Source organism: Elephas maximus, chromosome 25 (assembly GCF_024166365.1).
Source record: "Elephas maximus indicus isolate mEleMax1 chromosome 25, mEleMax1 primary haplotype, whole genome shotgun sequence".
NCBI lineage: Eukaryota > Metazoa > Chordata > Mammalia > Proboscidea > Elephantidae > Elephas > Elephas maximus.
The window spans coordinates 41,825,628-41,839,196 of NC_064843.1; the positions used below are offsets into that span (position 1 = coordinate 41,825,628).

Here is a 13,569-nt window from a genome sequence, read left to right on the forward strand (position 1 = left end):
TCCCCCTGGCTCTGTAGTGTCTGGGTTGGCCTGGATGCCAGAAAAGCCCCCATGCCGACATGCTGCCCAGCACTAGGGAAGCTGGGCTGACACAGACTGCCCCAGTCTCTTTTTGGCAATGTTTAATGGATTAACGTGGTTAAGTGCCATAGTCTCGCTCCTCGGCATTAGCTTTCGTCCTCTTCTTAAAAAAAAAAAAGTGCTTTAGGGCTTTTTATTTTACAAGTTCAGTATGAGAGTATACACTCATTTCTCAGTACAGAAATGGACAACTGAAAGACCTTTAAGCTAATCTTGAGGATTTTGGTAATTTTAATATAATAGGATTTCCCTTAGAAAAGATGGCTAGGGAATGCTCAGATTTTCAGGGCATTCCATTAATCTTCAGTGATTTTAAAGGAAAAGTGTTAGAGTAAAAACAGGCCCCAGATTCCTCTCTGAGGCTTGTGTGTCTGGACACTGCAGCCAGGAGCCTATGGGCAGGCGGCAAGAGGACGCCCATGGCCATTCACTCTGCTCATTAAGAGGGAGCCCCAATGGGAATGTAAAACGGTGTAGCCACTGTGGAAAACAGTTTGGTAGTTCCTCAAAAAATTAAGTACAGAATTACCATAAACCAAACCAAACCCATTGCCATCGAGTCGATTCCGACTCATAGCAACCCTATAGGACAAAGTAGAACTGTCCCATAGGGTTTCCAAGGAGCAGCTGGTGGATTCGAACTGCCAACCTTTTGGTTAGCAGCCTGAACTCTTAACCACTGAGCCGCCAGGGCTCCAAGATTCTGACTCTTAATGATCCTAAAGGACAGAGTAAAACTGCCCTGTAGGGTTTCCAAGGCTATAATCTTTATGGCAGCAGACTGCCACATCTTTTCTCCCATGGAACAGCCAGTGGGTTCAAATTGCTGACCTTTGGGTTAGCAGTTGAGTGCTTTAACCACTGCGCCACCAGGGCTCTTTCAGAATTACCATATGACTCAGTAATTCCACTGAAAGCAGGGATTCAAATAGCTGTTTGTGCACAAATGTTCACTGCAGATTATCCACAATAGCTAAAGGGTGGAAACAACCCAAGCGTCCATCAACAGTTGAATGGATAAACAAAATGTGGTATATACGTACAATGGCCTATTACTCAGCCATTAAGACAAATGAAAATCTGATACATGCTATGACACGCATGAACCTTGAAAACATCATGCTGGGTGAAATAGGTCAGAGGCAAAAGGACAAATACTGCATGTTCCCACTTACATGAAATATCTAGAATAGGTAAAAACATAGAGATAAAAGTTTATTAGTGGTTAACAAGGGCTAGGAGGAGGGGGGAAGGGAGTTAGAGCAGAAAGGATCCTGAGTTTCCGCTTAGGGCAATGAAAAACTTTTGGAAATGGACTGTGGTGACAGTAACACGACACGGTGAATATAATTAATGGTCACTGAATTATACACTTCAAAATGGTTAAAACGGTAAACTTTTGTTATATTTTACCACAATTAAAAAAAGAAAAGACTCTGGGAAAAGAATGTGAAGAACAAAAACTGAGAGGGAGCCCTGCTATACCCTGCCTCCCTCACCAGCCCCAGCCATATCAGTATCATCACACTGGGCCTGCCTCCAGATGGAAGAAGGCAGCCCTCACCACACAAGGAAGCTTGGACCAGGCCACTTTGGCTAATCTGCCCTGATGGATGATGAAGGCAAAAAACTGGCTTTTCTTGTTTGCCTTTTCTTGTCAGTACTCTTTATTAAAACTAAAAACAAACCAAAACAAAAAACTCAGCAGGACCTTAACTTCCTTTTCCCTGAAACAATAGATATTCCATTCAAGTCTTCTTTAGGCTGTTTTATATTTGCAATTTAAGCCTATTATTTGACTAGGCATATGTTCGGCATTAATCCAATTTTTGTTTTCACAGATACTTGGTTTTCGATGTAGATAATTTTAAAGAATGATTTTACAACACTTCAGAGTATAAACAATGTAAAAAACAACCAAACCCGATGCCATCAAGTCAACTCCAACTCCCCACATATTAGCTTCCGCTCAAAAAATTCCTGAAAATTAATTTTTTAAAATTCAGATTTCCCCAGTTTTACTTATTTGTGTGTATGTCTGTGTGTGCATTAAATCCCATACAATTTTATCACCTGTGTATATTCTTGTACTTACCAACACAGACAAGAAACTAAACAGTTCCGATACCACAAGGATCCCTCACGTTGCCCTTTTATAACCCTACCCACTTCTTGCCTCCCCATCTGTAACTCCTTGCAGCGGTTATCTGTCCTCCATTTCTAAACTTTTCTCATTTCAAAATATATTGATTCAAAATTTAAAACAACAACAGCTACACTTGATGTCAAAGTTCAAGAGCCACTTCCCACACAGCTGTAGTAAGTCAAATGGAACAGAGCCACTCTGGGGGACAAAAGGAAACTTTACCCTGTACCACAGGTTTCCTCCAAAGAATCCTACAAATGAAGATAAAAGCCGTATTCAGGGAGTAAAATTATAAATTTGTGAAACCTCTGGAGTTTTCCCCTTCACTAGCAACCTTAATAACGGGTTCAGCCCCAAGGAGACGGACCTGCTACAAAGGAGGCTGCCCCATGCTCCTGGTGAGCCCTAAGACAATGAGCCCAGCCTAAACGCGCTTTAGGAAGGAGTCACAGTTTTCAGCTGATATTCTGACTGGAGTCTTTCAGGAAATCTGTCTGAGGTCCCTAGAGTCCTGAGACTGAGGCTGGGCAAAGGTTGTCTCTGACAGTATAAGAGTGGGCTGGTCAGACGCTGTCCTTGCAGTCCAGAAGCAGCTGGGTCGGCTGACACTTCTGCAGGTTGGTAAAGTCAGAGACAAGGAGTCAGGAATGCCCTTAGAAATGAAGGAAGATGGAAATGACCTCAACTGCATATCATCAAGCTGCCAAATTTGCCTCCGGGTCCACACCCCCAACTCTGGCAGGAGCAGGAGGTGATGGAGCTGGGCCAACCCATTCCTTCGACCATTAGAAGTGATGGAAAATCAGAGGAAAACAAGTGGTTTCAGGCCCAGATTCCTCTTCTGTGGCTTCCACAACTTTGGCCCACAAGTAGACTAGAGGGCTGACAGAAGGGAAGCCCGAGGCAGGGTGTGAGAACAAGGTCTGAAGAGGATGAATGATGGCCTTGTGGGGTGCACAGTTCCACCACCACCTCCTTCCTCACGACCACTGGCCCAGCTTTCCTCCATTTCTCATCATCACACCCAGGAGATGAAACAGGGTTTTGGATCTGGGCCCACTCTTTATTGGAAAAAACTAGCCAGTTGCAACCACTAATTATTACGAGCACAAAAAACGTAGCATAGCACAAAAGCACTTTGTGAGGCCTGCCAAAAGCTTCTTTTTATTACTGGTCATAATGACACTAGTGAAAAGCATAGCCCATGTTTTCCCTGTGTGCCTGGGGCGGTGAGGGGACTGCACAGGGCTCCTCCCTGGAAGGCCTTGGAAGAGGCCAAGGGAAGCTCCCTGCAGCCAGGATGCTGGGAGCCGTGCTACACACTGTCAAACCTGCCCTCGCATGTCTCACACCTATGATAATTCTGTGTACACAGGGATTTCATCTGCCACAATCACGAAAGGGGAGGTCCTTGGCCAACTGGACTATTCATGCCCCTTACTGAGGGTCCTCGGAAACCCTCTCAGGCCAGCCATCCAAGGGACAATGTGGATGGAGACAGCGGAGTACAGGGCCATCTCTGCAATTCCACAGGAGGAAGGACTGGAACGGATGAAGCTGCCTTATCTAGATGGTGAAGGAAGAGGTCTAAGAGGTCTATTGTTACCAGAATTAGCAAAGAGCCCTGCCCAGAAAAACTCTTCCCCAACCCCCAACCCTTGAGACTATTATGATGATGAGCCAAACTTAAAATTTGTGTGCAAACTCCAGCAGTCACTCTAGGCCACAGAAAGTCCTCACTCTATTAAGGACCCTCTCTGTGTAGTGCAGACACCCTCATGTTCCTGTGTAGTTTGGTCTGTGCCCCCAATTTGCTACACATGAAGAATCCATAAAGGCCAGATCACCACCCCAACCCCACTGTCCCCACAGACTTCTAATGCTTACCCTTGTAACACCACCAGCAGTCTGGTCTTCTTGCGGGTGTAGGCTGACTGGCGGGCAGAGCGGTTCTGCTGGGCCTCCAGGGCACTGGAAAGGTATCTCTGGAAGTGGGCAGCATGAAAACACTCGGAGCTGTCCATGAGTTGGCGGTACACCATCCACCTGGAAACGGCAAATACTATCTCAGTGGGGGGCTACCTGATGGCCTGGCCTTGTAGGCTCAGGCACTTCCCACTCGTGGGTTCAGACGTGACCAGTACGCTGACACAGACATGTGCCCAGAGCATCTGTACAGGAGGAAGCAGTTCTGGCACTTAAGAAAAAGATGGAGGGCCCTGGCTGGTTGAGAGCCCAGCATTCAGAAACCATTATCACTGGGGCTTTGATAAGAAACCCCTTGTCACAGGGAAAGAGGTCAGGTAAGCACATGACCAAGAGACTTCAGAGTTGAGAACTACTCTGTCTGACCAGGTAGCTACTTCCTGAAGGACCACTCAATAAGGTGAACTCAGTCTGGTGCTTAGTAAGACTCTTGCTAAGAATAAGAAATAGGCAAGATGGAGAATTCAGAACGTTTACAGAACAAAAAAGGAACCCTGGTGGCACAGCAGGTAAACACTTGGCTGCGAACCAAAAGGTTGGCTGTTTGAATGCATCAGCCACTCTGAGGGAGAAAGACCTGGCGATCTGCCTTCATAAAGATTACAGCCTAGGAAACCCTACGGGGCAGGTCTACTCCGTCACATGGGGTCACTATGGGCTGGAACTAACTCAACGGTATTCAACAACATAAAACAAAAACACTGAAAATGAAGAATTGGTTAGTCATTTAGTATTTATTAAGTACAGAGGTCTGATATTTCCCTAGCATCTCTCTAAAATTTGCCCGCGCCCCCAATCTCCCACCCATAACTCTCAACCTTCTAGGCAATTCCACTCTTCTCAATTCCTCTATGGCTTTTTGTAGGATGCCTTATGTTGAGGTAGACCAACTAGATATTAAACGCCTGGTTTAGACAGCAAGGAAACCCTGGTGGCCTAGTGGTTAAGTGCTACAGCTGCTAACCCAAGGGTCGAAAGTTCAAATCCACCAGGCATTCCTTGGAAGCTCTACGGGGCAGTTCTACTCTGTCCTATAGGGTCGCTATGAGTTGGAATCGACTCGACGGCACTGGGTTTAGTTTTTGGTTAGACAGCAAGGGTTTTTTTGTAATCTGCCAGCCAGGTGGAAGTTGTGGGTTAATGATTTTTCCAATTTCGCATGAGCCAACAGGTCCCAGCTGCACCTGAACTCACACGGTCTCCTTGTGGTCCCGGAAGGATTGCCACACTGACCAGTTCCCAACTTCCTGCTGGGCAGGCACTCTCAGGCCTTTGCACCTGCTGGTCCTGCTGCTAAAATGTTTTTCTTCCAGATATACGCATGGCTTGTTCCTTTATTTCCTCAGGTCACTGCTCAGATGGCATCTTCAAGGTGAGGTCTTCCTGGATTGTACAATTTAAAAATGGAATCCCACCCCACACTTCCTATATTCTTTCCTGCTTTGTTTTCTCCATTGCACTTTTCACTTGCTAGTATACTATGTTTTGCTTATCTGGTTAATTGCCTGTCTCCCCAAACTTGAATGTAAGCTCCACAAGGGCAGAGATTTTCTTGTCTTGTTCGTTGATGTATCCCCCACACTTAGAACAGTGCCTGGCATACAGGGAATGCTCAGTGCAAACATGTTGGATGGACGGACGGACGGAGGATGGATGGATGATGGATGGATGGAGGATGGACGGACGGAAGATGGATGGGTGGAGGATGGATGGATGGATGGATGGATGGATGGATGGATGGATGGATGGATGGATGGATGGATGGATGGATGGACGGATGACTACTGCGCTGATACAATTACACCAGAGGTCAGGACATGTCTAAAGTTTCCCAGCCCTAGGCCCAGGCACAGAATCCCTCTCCCCAAAGCAAAGGCAGCAGCCATACTAACCTGCCATATTCCTTATGCAGCGTGACCAGAAAAGCACAGAGTTCGCTAGCATGACAGCCTGGGAGGCCGGTTACAATGCTGATAATTACCTACATGAAAGAAAAATCACGTGGGTTTGCAATTCAACAGAGAGGCAGCATTGTGTAAGAATTTAGAGAAGTGACTCTGCATCCAGGCTCTGTGGTTTTGAACCTCTCTGCACTGCCACTTACTAGCTATGTGATCTTGGGCTAATGACAGAACTCATCTTGCAGGGTGGGTGTGAGGATTAGTTGAATTAATATATGTGAAGTGCTTAGAACAGTGCCTGGCACATAGCAAACACTATATAATAAGTAGTATTACTATTAGAATTTCTATGGGGCTGGCTTTCAGCAGGTTGTGAAGAGATGAGTTAACATACTATGCATTCAGGAGCCTAACTGCTTGAGACCACGAATATCTTCTGTAGAGCAGACATTCACGGATAATATGATTTATTTTTGACTGTAAGACTGAGGAAAATGTTGGCCAGGAAGGAAGTCTGGTTCGAAAATGCCACAGGCTAAGCTGGTGTGGTAAACTTGGCAAAGGGGAGGAATGGCACTGAGGATACTTCTGTCTGGCTGCCTGTGCCCTCCAAGCCACACAGCCTGGTCTAAGTCATAACAAATGGGTGTGGGAAACACTTCTGATTCTTCAGAAAGGAGAGAAAGGAGCCAGGCTGGACTGTCCTAATGTTAATACATGACCACATCAAAACAGGTCTCTCTTCAGGTAGATATCCCAAAGCAACTTGAAGAAATTCACAGAGAAAAGAGAGTTGAGCAAAGGAGGACAGGAACCACATAATCCCTGAAGTATGACTATGTAAGTGACATGGCACCGTAAGAGCCTTTAAGTGTGTGTGTGATTTCATGAAATATAAGACTCCCTGGGACAGGTCCAGTCACAGATAACTTATGCTAAAGCTAAGCTTGGTGGCACTTATCACTTGAGTTGGTCACATCAGCACAGAAATGGCCAGGGATCACTTTCTTTGGGAACCAGAAGCTTTCCCCTTGTCCTCACCGACCAGGATCCCTACTCTGTACCCCTTCCTGCCCCCTTGGGTGTAGGTACTCCATGTAATTGACTTTTTGTTTATCTGTCTCCCAGCCAAATTTTCCCATTTTGGTTCCTATTTCTCAGTGCCTAAGTCTCAGCGCCTTATACCACAGTATGCATGCTTACAACCAGATGCCTTCTTACTTTAAGGCCAATGCTGGAGTGCCTTTTTAACAAAATATAACAAACAGGCATTTTCAGGCTTTTAAAACTCTTGTTGAATGGAAAAATGATGCTTCTGGTTTCTTAGTGCTTCTGCAGTCTTTTAACGGTTCAGCGTCTTCAAGATTTGTATAAAAACAAATACCTTCTTTGAGTATATTACAACATATGGTTCCAAAGAGATGGTGGAAGGGGGGTCAAGAGGAGGGAACTGTGAGGCAGTACCAGATTAAAGTCCACTATTGGGAAGAGGGAACCCTGGTGGCACAGTGGTTAAGTGTTAGGCTGCTAACCAAAAGGTTGGCAGTCAGAACCCAGCAGCCGCTCCTTGGAAACCGTATGGGGCAGATCTACTCTGTCCTATAAGGTTGCTATGAGTTGGAATCGACTCAACAGCAACAGGTTTGGTTTGGTTTAATCTTGGGAAGAGAATGTTTGTAAAGTATCACCTTACCCTGGAGATGTCAGCAAGGCCCATACAACACGGGCTCCCTCCCCCTCATTAAGCACAATGTGTCAACTACTGCCAGGTAAGTCCTTGTCACAACCAGAAAGAGCTGATGGTAGGAGAGAACTGAGCAAGAGTTTAAAAGATCTAGAGAAGCAAGGGGACGGCAGGGCAAGATGCCAGGGTTGTATCACTGTCACGGGGCTTGGCCAGGGTTAACGTAGATGTCTGTAAACAGTCACTGTACAGAGCAGGTTTCATGTGTAGCATTCCATCTGTATTCAAGGAGGTGGAGAGTCTTCTAAGGGAACTCCACCTGAGTTCCTTTTGTTAATGGACACAAAAGATTCAAGGGTAGGCTCTCAGGATTATCTTCCTGAGAACTCCCAGCATAATTTGGTGAGCTCCTCTACCTTGTCGTTTTCTACTCTGTGAGGAGGGTTGATATCAGCTTGCTGCAGCAGGAAAGGAAGATGGGTCCGCATCACAGGCTCCCGGCTAATGCTGCTGACTGCGAAATGCTGGAGAAACCTAGAAAAACAAAGACAATGCTATCATGTTACCTGTACCGGCCTAGCCTGAATGTGTAATTCGCACGAGAAAGTTCTTACTTAATTGCTGAAAAATAAACCTTAGAGAAATCCTCTCTGGAGAATAACATTTTATATGATGTGTCACTATTACTTTTGCAATGACCCCCAAGAAGCTATAAAGAAAGAGGGGTTTACGAAGGACCAAGATTGAGGTTTCTGGCATTAAAATCCCATCTAAAAACAGAAAACCAGAGCTCACCAGTCCAGCTCTGGGAGTTTGGCTGAGAGCAGCTTAAGAGGGCTCCGTTTCTCTCCAGCAGGATGTCTCAGGGCACTGAAGAGCTTCTGTGCATTGGAGTGTCTGCAACATCAGAAGCTCACAGATTAGAATTCTATCTCCCTATATAGCACATGCACTTTACGCAACTTGCAGTCCTGATGCTTTCAAGCCAGAGACCTGTGACAGTGTGAACTCTTCTAAAACAAGCATCTTACTGACTTAAACAAAATGTGGTGTTAATACTTGACAATTGCAGTATGCTGAGTGAAATAAGTCAATCACAAAAGGACAAATATTGTATGAGACCACAACTGTTAAAACCCTCATGAAAAGGTTTACATACAAAAAGAAACAATCTTGGATGGTTACGAGGGAGGGGAGAGGTGGGATGGAAAACACTCAATAGACAATAGATAGGTGGAAACTTTGCTGAAGGGTGAAACAGTACACAACTGGGGAAGCCAGCACAACCTGTACAAGGCAAGGTCATGGTAGCTCCACAGACACATCCAAACTCCCTGAGGGACCGAATCGCTGGGCTCAGGGCTGTGGGGACCGTGATAAAATAGTTTATAAAGAACATATTCTACATTCTACTTTGGTGAGTAGCATCTGGAGTCTCAAAGCCTATGAGCGGCCATCTAGGATACTCCACTGTCTCACCCCTTTGGGAGCAAGGAAGAATGAAGAAACTAAAGATACAAGGGAAAGGTTAGTCCAAAGGACTAATGGACCACATCTACCATGGCCTCCACCAGACCGAGTCCAGTATAACTGGATGGTGCCTGGCTACCACCACTCACTGCTCTGACAGGGATCACAATAGAGGGTCCCAGACAGAGCTGGAGAAACATGTAGAACAAAATTCTGACTCAAAAAGAAAGACCAGGCTTGCTGGCCTCATAGAGACTGAAGAAACCCTGAAAAACCCTGAGAGTGTAGCCCCTGGACACCCTTTCAGCTCAGTAATGAGGTCACTCCTGAGGTTCACCCTTCAACCAAAGATTGAACAGGCCCACGGAACAAAACAAGACTTAAGGGGTGTACCGGACCTGGGGTAGGGACTGGAAGGCAGGAGGGAAAAGGAAAGCTGGTAATAGGGAACCCAGGGTTGAGAAGAAAGAGTGTTGACATGTTGTGGGGCTGTTAACTAATGTCATAGAACAATGAATGTGTTTACTAACTGATGAGAAACTAGTTTGTTCTGTAAACCTTCATCTAAAGTACAATAAAAAAAAAAAAAACTGGAGGAAAAAAAAATGCTTGACAACTTTGGGCTAATTATCTCCAGAGTACAGATTATCTCCTTTGCCCCTCTCTGGCAATCTGGCATGGTGAGTGGTTATGGTTGAGGCCCTGCATAGCGCCAGTTGAGCTGGTGTGCCCACACAGGAAGGTTGGCCTGAAACCCCTTGGCAACACTATGGGTTTCTGATTCTTGGTTGATTTCATTTCTCTTGCCTTCTACTTCCCCAATGGCACTGGCTACCTGCAAACTAGCAGCACTGAAATGACTGCGTTGGCCCTTTTAGAAGCCAAGACCCCTGTGTTACATAACACATGTCATCCTGCAGGACAGCACACACACAAAGCTTAGGGAAGCAAGCATAAACACTGGAGGCAGCCACTTACAATCTCCTTTGTTCCACAGATAATCCATCTTCCTGGATCACTTTTAAAGAGAGCCCTGAGTTAGCCTGCTGTTGCCAGGGGGAGAAGACCTAAACAAAACAGAATTTGAGCAAAGAACACTTTAAAGCCAACAACAGGATATGGAACCCACATGGGGATTTGATGGTTGTTGAAAGGCTAGACTGTCAGTGCAGAGAAAACCTATTGTAACAAACAAGTTTGCTCCGAAAACAGGGGCTAGGAGCAATTTTGTTCTGCCTTTTTCAAAACCAGAATTTCTTTCTGGGCTCCTCTCCTCAGGAATCCTGCTCCTTCTGAGGTCAGGAGACACAGAGGAAGGTGTCAGGTAACAATGTTTTGGCAACAGGGGAATTCTCTACCCTGGAGATAGGGCTAAACAGTCAGAAATGGTTCAAACAGCACCTGCCAACAGGGGAATGGCTGAAAAGAACCTACAGGGCTGTTCTCTAGGTTACCACATTGGAAGGACAACCACAAGGAGTTACGAAGTACCAGCAGACAGTAAGGGGAGGAAGACACAGACTGGGCTGAGAAGTCACTTTGCCCCCAAGGGCAGCTCTTGTCTCCTCCACTGTCCTGAGGGAGGGGCACCGTTCCCTCACAAGCAGTGCAGGAGCGGCTGTAATCACACCTTTCCAAGCACTTCCACCAGTTACCAGGCTGGCCACCCTTTTAAGTTTGTCTACTGCTTGGTCTCTAAGGGTCTAATTCTTAGTCATCTCCCACACTTATGCAAAACTGTGCTGAGTGCCTATAAAGTGCAGCCTGCCAGGTGGAACCATCCATGAGCGCAGGTGTGAACCATAGGGAAGGACCAAGGGCATGGGGTGTGGTGCAGAGCTCTGCTCCAGTGGGTAAAAAAAAAAAAAAAAAATTGGGGCCCAACAATTCAATAAAGCAACTAGAAGGGAAAAGGAAGGGAAGTAAGTCTAAATAGGATTTAAAGGGGACCAAGGAGAATTTTCTTAGACGTTAAAAAGCCTTTTGTTCAGTTCCTTTAGGCTCTTACCCCTCCCTGACAAGCGCACAATTCTAGGACCTGAAGGGATCAGAAGCAGAGCCTCCCCCACCAACCCTCCCAACTCTGCCTCTCAGCACCTCAGTGCTAGCCCTAAGACATTGCCTCGCCATCTAAATTACTAGGGAAAAAAAGTGGTAGTTGTCTTGCTGAATAATGACTGATGTTACCTCTGAGTAAAATGTTTGGTATATCTTTGATCTGGGGAAAAGGGCAATCATTAGAAAATTGCTTGATCCATGGAAATGAACTGGAAGATGAGGCAGCAATGAGCTTCTGAAGTCTATCAGAAGGGCAGCAACAACACTGGTGGAGTCCTAAAGAGAAAGAGAGGGAGCGTTAGTGAGAAAAGCCATTTGCACGGAATCAGCCCTCATAGCTTGAGTGCAATTATTTTCATGGCATGTGGTTTTCTGGGGTTTGACAGTAGAAGACATTTCCTAATACGTAGTTACAGGAAATGCAGGAAGTACAAAGGTCTTTTCTCCTAAATGGAAAACGTCACCTTAAAATTCTTTCTAGGGCAATGAAATTCAATTTATGCTCAGATTTAGTCAACAATGTTGAAGATACTCTTCAGCCTTCCAGGTTATTCATTCATTCAACTGATACTTAACGAGTACCTATTACAGAGCAGGCATTGTCTTGGAAACAAAGCAGCTGCAGTTACTACTCTATGCAGTAACTAATCTGTTCAGCAATAACCAGAGGTTAAAATTTCTTTCTTTCATTCACTTATTCATTCAACAAATATTCAACATAGCGCTTGCTATATGCCAACCACTGTTTTAGAAACTCAGGATCCAGCACTGACCAAAGCAGATAAAGATCCCTGTCTTTTTGGGAGTGGTAGTGGGTGGGGAGGGGACAAAGACAATAATCAATGAACATAATAAGTAACTGAATTATGTAGTATGTTAGAAGATGGTAAGTGCTATGGAAAGAAGAAGAAAGTAGATCGATAAAAGGGAAAATGGAAGTATGGGGGAGCGGTCAAGGCAGGCCTTGTTGACAAAGTGAGAATTCAGCAAAGACTTGAAATTATGGCCACCAAGTCATGGATTGCTATGAGTCGGAATCGACTTGACGGCAGTGGGTTTGGTGGGTTTTTTGGTAAGTCATGGATATGAGAAGACCTTTGTACTCTGATGGGATAACCATTATCTGCCCTTCCATGGAAAAAGGGCATTTAGAATTCCACTTTCATCTCTAACTCCTGAATTAGTATCAAATCGATAATGAGCAAAAAGCAAAAGAGAATGTGTGTTTATGTGTACTCTTGCATAGACATATGTGTGTGTAGAGGAAGAGATGAAAGTGACCTCAGGGCTCATCTGAAATGATGGTCTTGAAGCTTTCCAGCCCTGGGTTTTCCAACACAAGCTAAAGGTAAGCTCAGCTCTCAGGGTACTGAGCTCCTAGAGCGGGGCAGTGGGCCAGACCTGCTGCTCCTCTCTGTCTGGATGAGATTCTGGAGCCTCTTAGGACTAGTCTTCCACTTCCCTGTTAGAGTTCTGCACTTCAATGGCCTGAAGAAAATCGGCCAACAGAATGGGAAGAACAGATCACCCTTTTCACTGCAGAGTGGGATAAATTCCAGTAACTCCCTTTACCTAAGCCCCAGGTGGACCAGACTTGTGGTTCAGAGGGAGCAGTGTCAGTATCCCCAGGAGCAAAGACACTCCTTTCTCTCACCCTTCCCCTGGCAGAGTCTGCTTGCCGCCCCCTGCCCCCCTCCAACCGCTCCAGGCAGTCACTCCACTCCCAGCTCCTCAGAGACTAGTGAAGAGGATGGAGCAGCAGACAAGAGCTGGTACTTCTAGCCCCTGCCTGAAGCTCATCCCGATGTCCCCACCAATCAGTACTCCTCTAATACTCAATTGAGGGTTACAGCACTCAGAATTGTCTGAAGGTAACACTGGTTGGCCACTATTCCAGAAGTTACAGAAAAAGCTAACCCTAGATATCAAGCCAGGTCATCTGGGAGCTAGGTACCTTGATCACAACACACACACATACTGCAGAATTGTTCAGAGAATTGTGCTTTCATTTGATGCCAGTCTACAATGAAGACTAGAAAAAAAAAAGAGATTTCTATGACCCTCATTGCTGTGTCTCCTGGAGGGCTGGAGTGCCACAGGTGCCTGGAGGGGGCCTTAGTTCTTGTGATGAACCACAGCTCCTAAAGCAGTTCAGGCGCCCCTCCCCATCAGATTCAGGAAGGCTACCTCCTTTGAGAGCTAGAACCCTCTGCTGAGTACCAAGCACCTAAAAGTGGACATCC

At 45.7% G+C, this 13,569-nt stretch overlaps 1 protein-coding gene across 3 annotated transcripts in view; it reads right to left on the reverse strand.

The window, feature by feature from the left end:
• Window positions 1-13,569, reverse strand: part of DNAAF9 (dynein axonemal assembly factor 9) — a 155,951-nt gene that overhangs the window by 44,623 nt on the left and 97,759 nt on the right. For all 3 annotated transcript variants that reach the window (XM_049869255.1, XM_049869257.1, XM_049869256.1), the window contains 6 exons: window positions 11,456-11,602; window positions 10,247-10,335; window positions 8,594-8,695; window positions 8,215-8,332; window positions 6,106-6,194; window positions 4,115-4,273 (listed from right to left, as the gene is read on the reverse strand). In XM_049869255.1, the coding sequence (XP_049725212.1) occupies window positions 4,115-4,273; window positions 6,106-6,194; window positions 8,215-8,332; window positions 8,594-8,695; window positions 10,247-10,335; window positions 11,456-11,602 (704 nt within the window). The remainder of the gene's footprint in view (window positions 1-4,114; window positions 4,274-6,105; window positions 6,195-8,214; window positions 8,333-8,593; window positions 8,696-10,246; window positions 10,336-11,455; window positions 11,603-13,569) is intronic.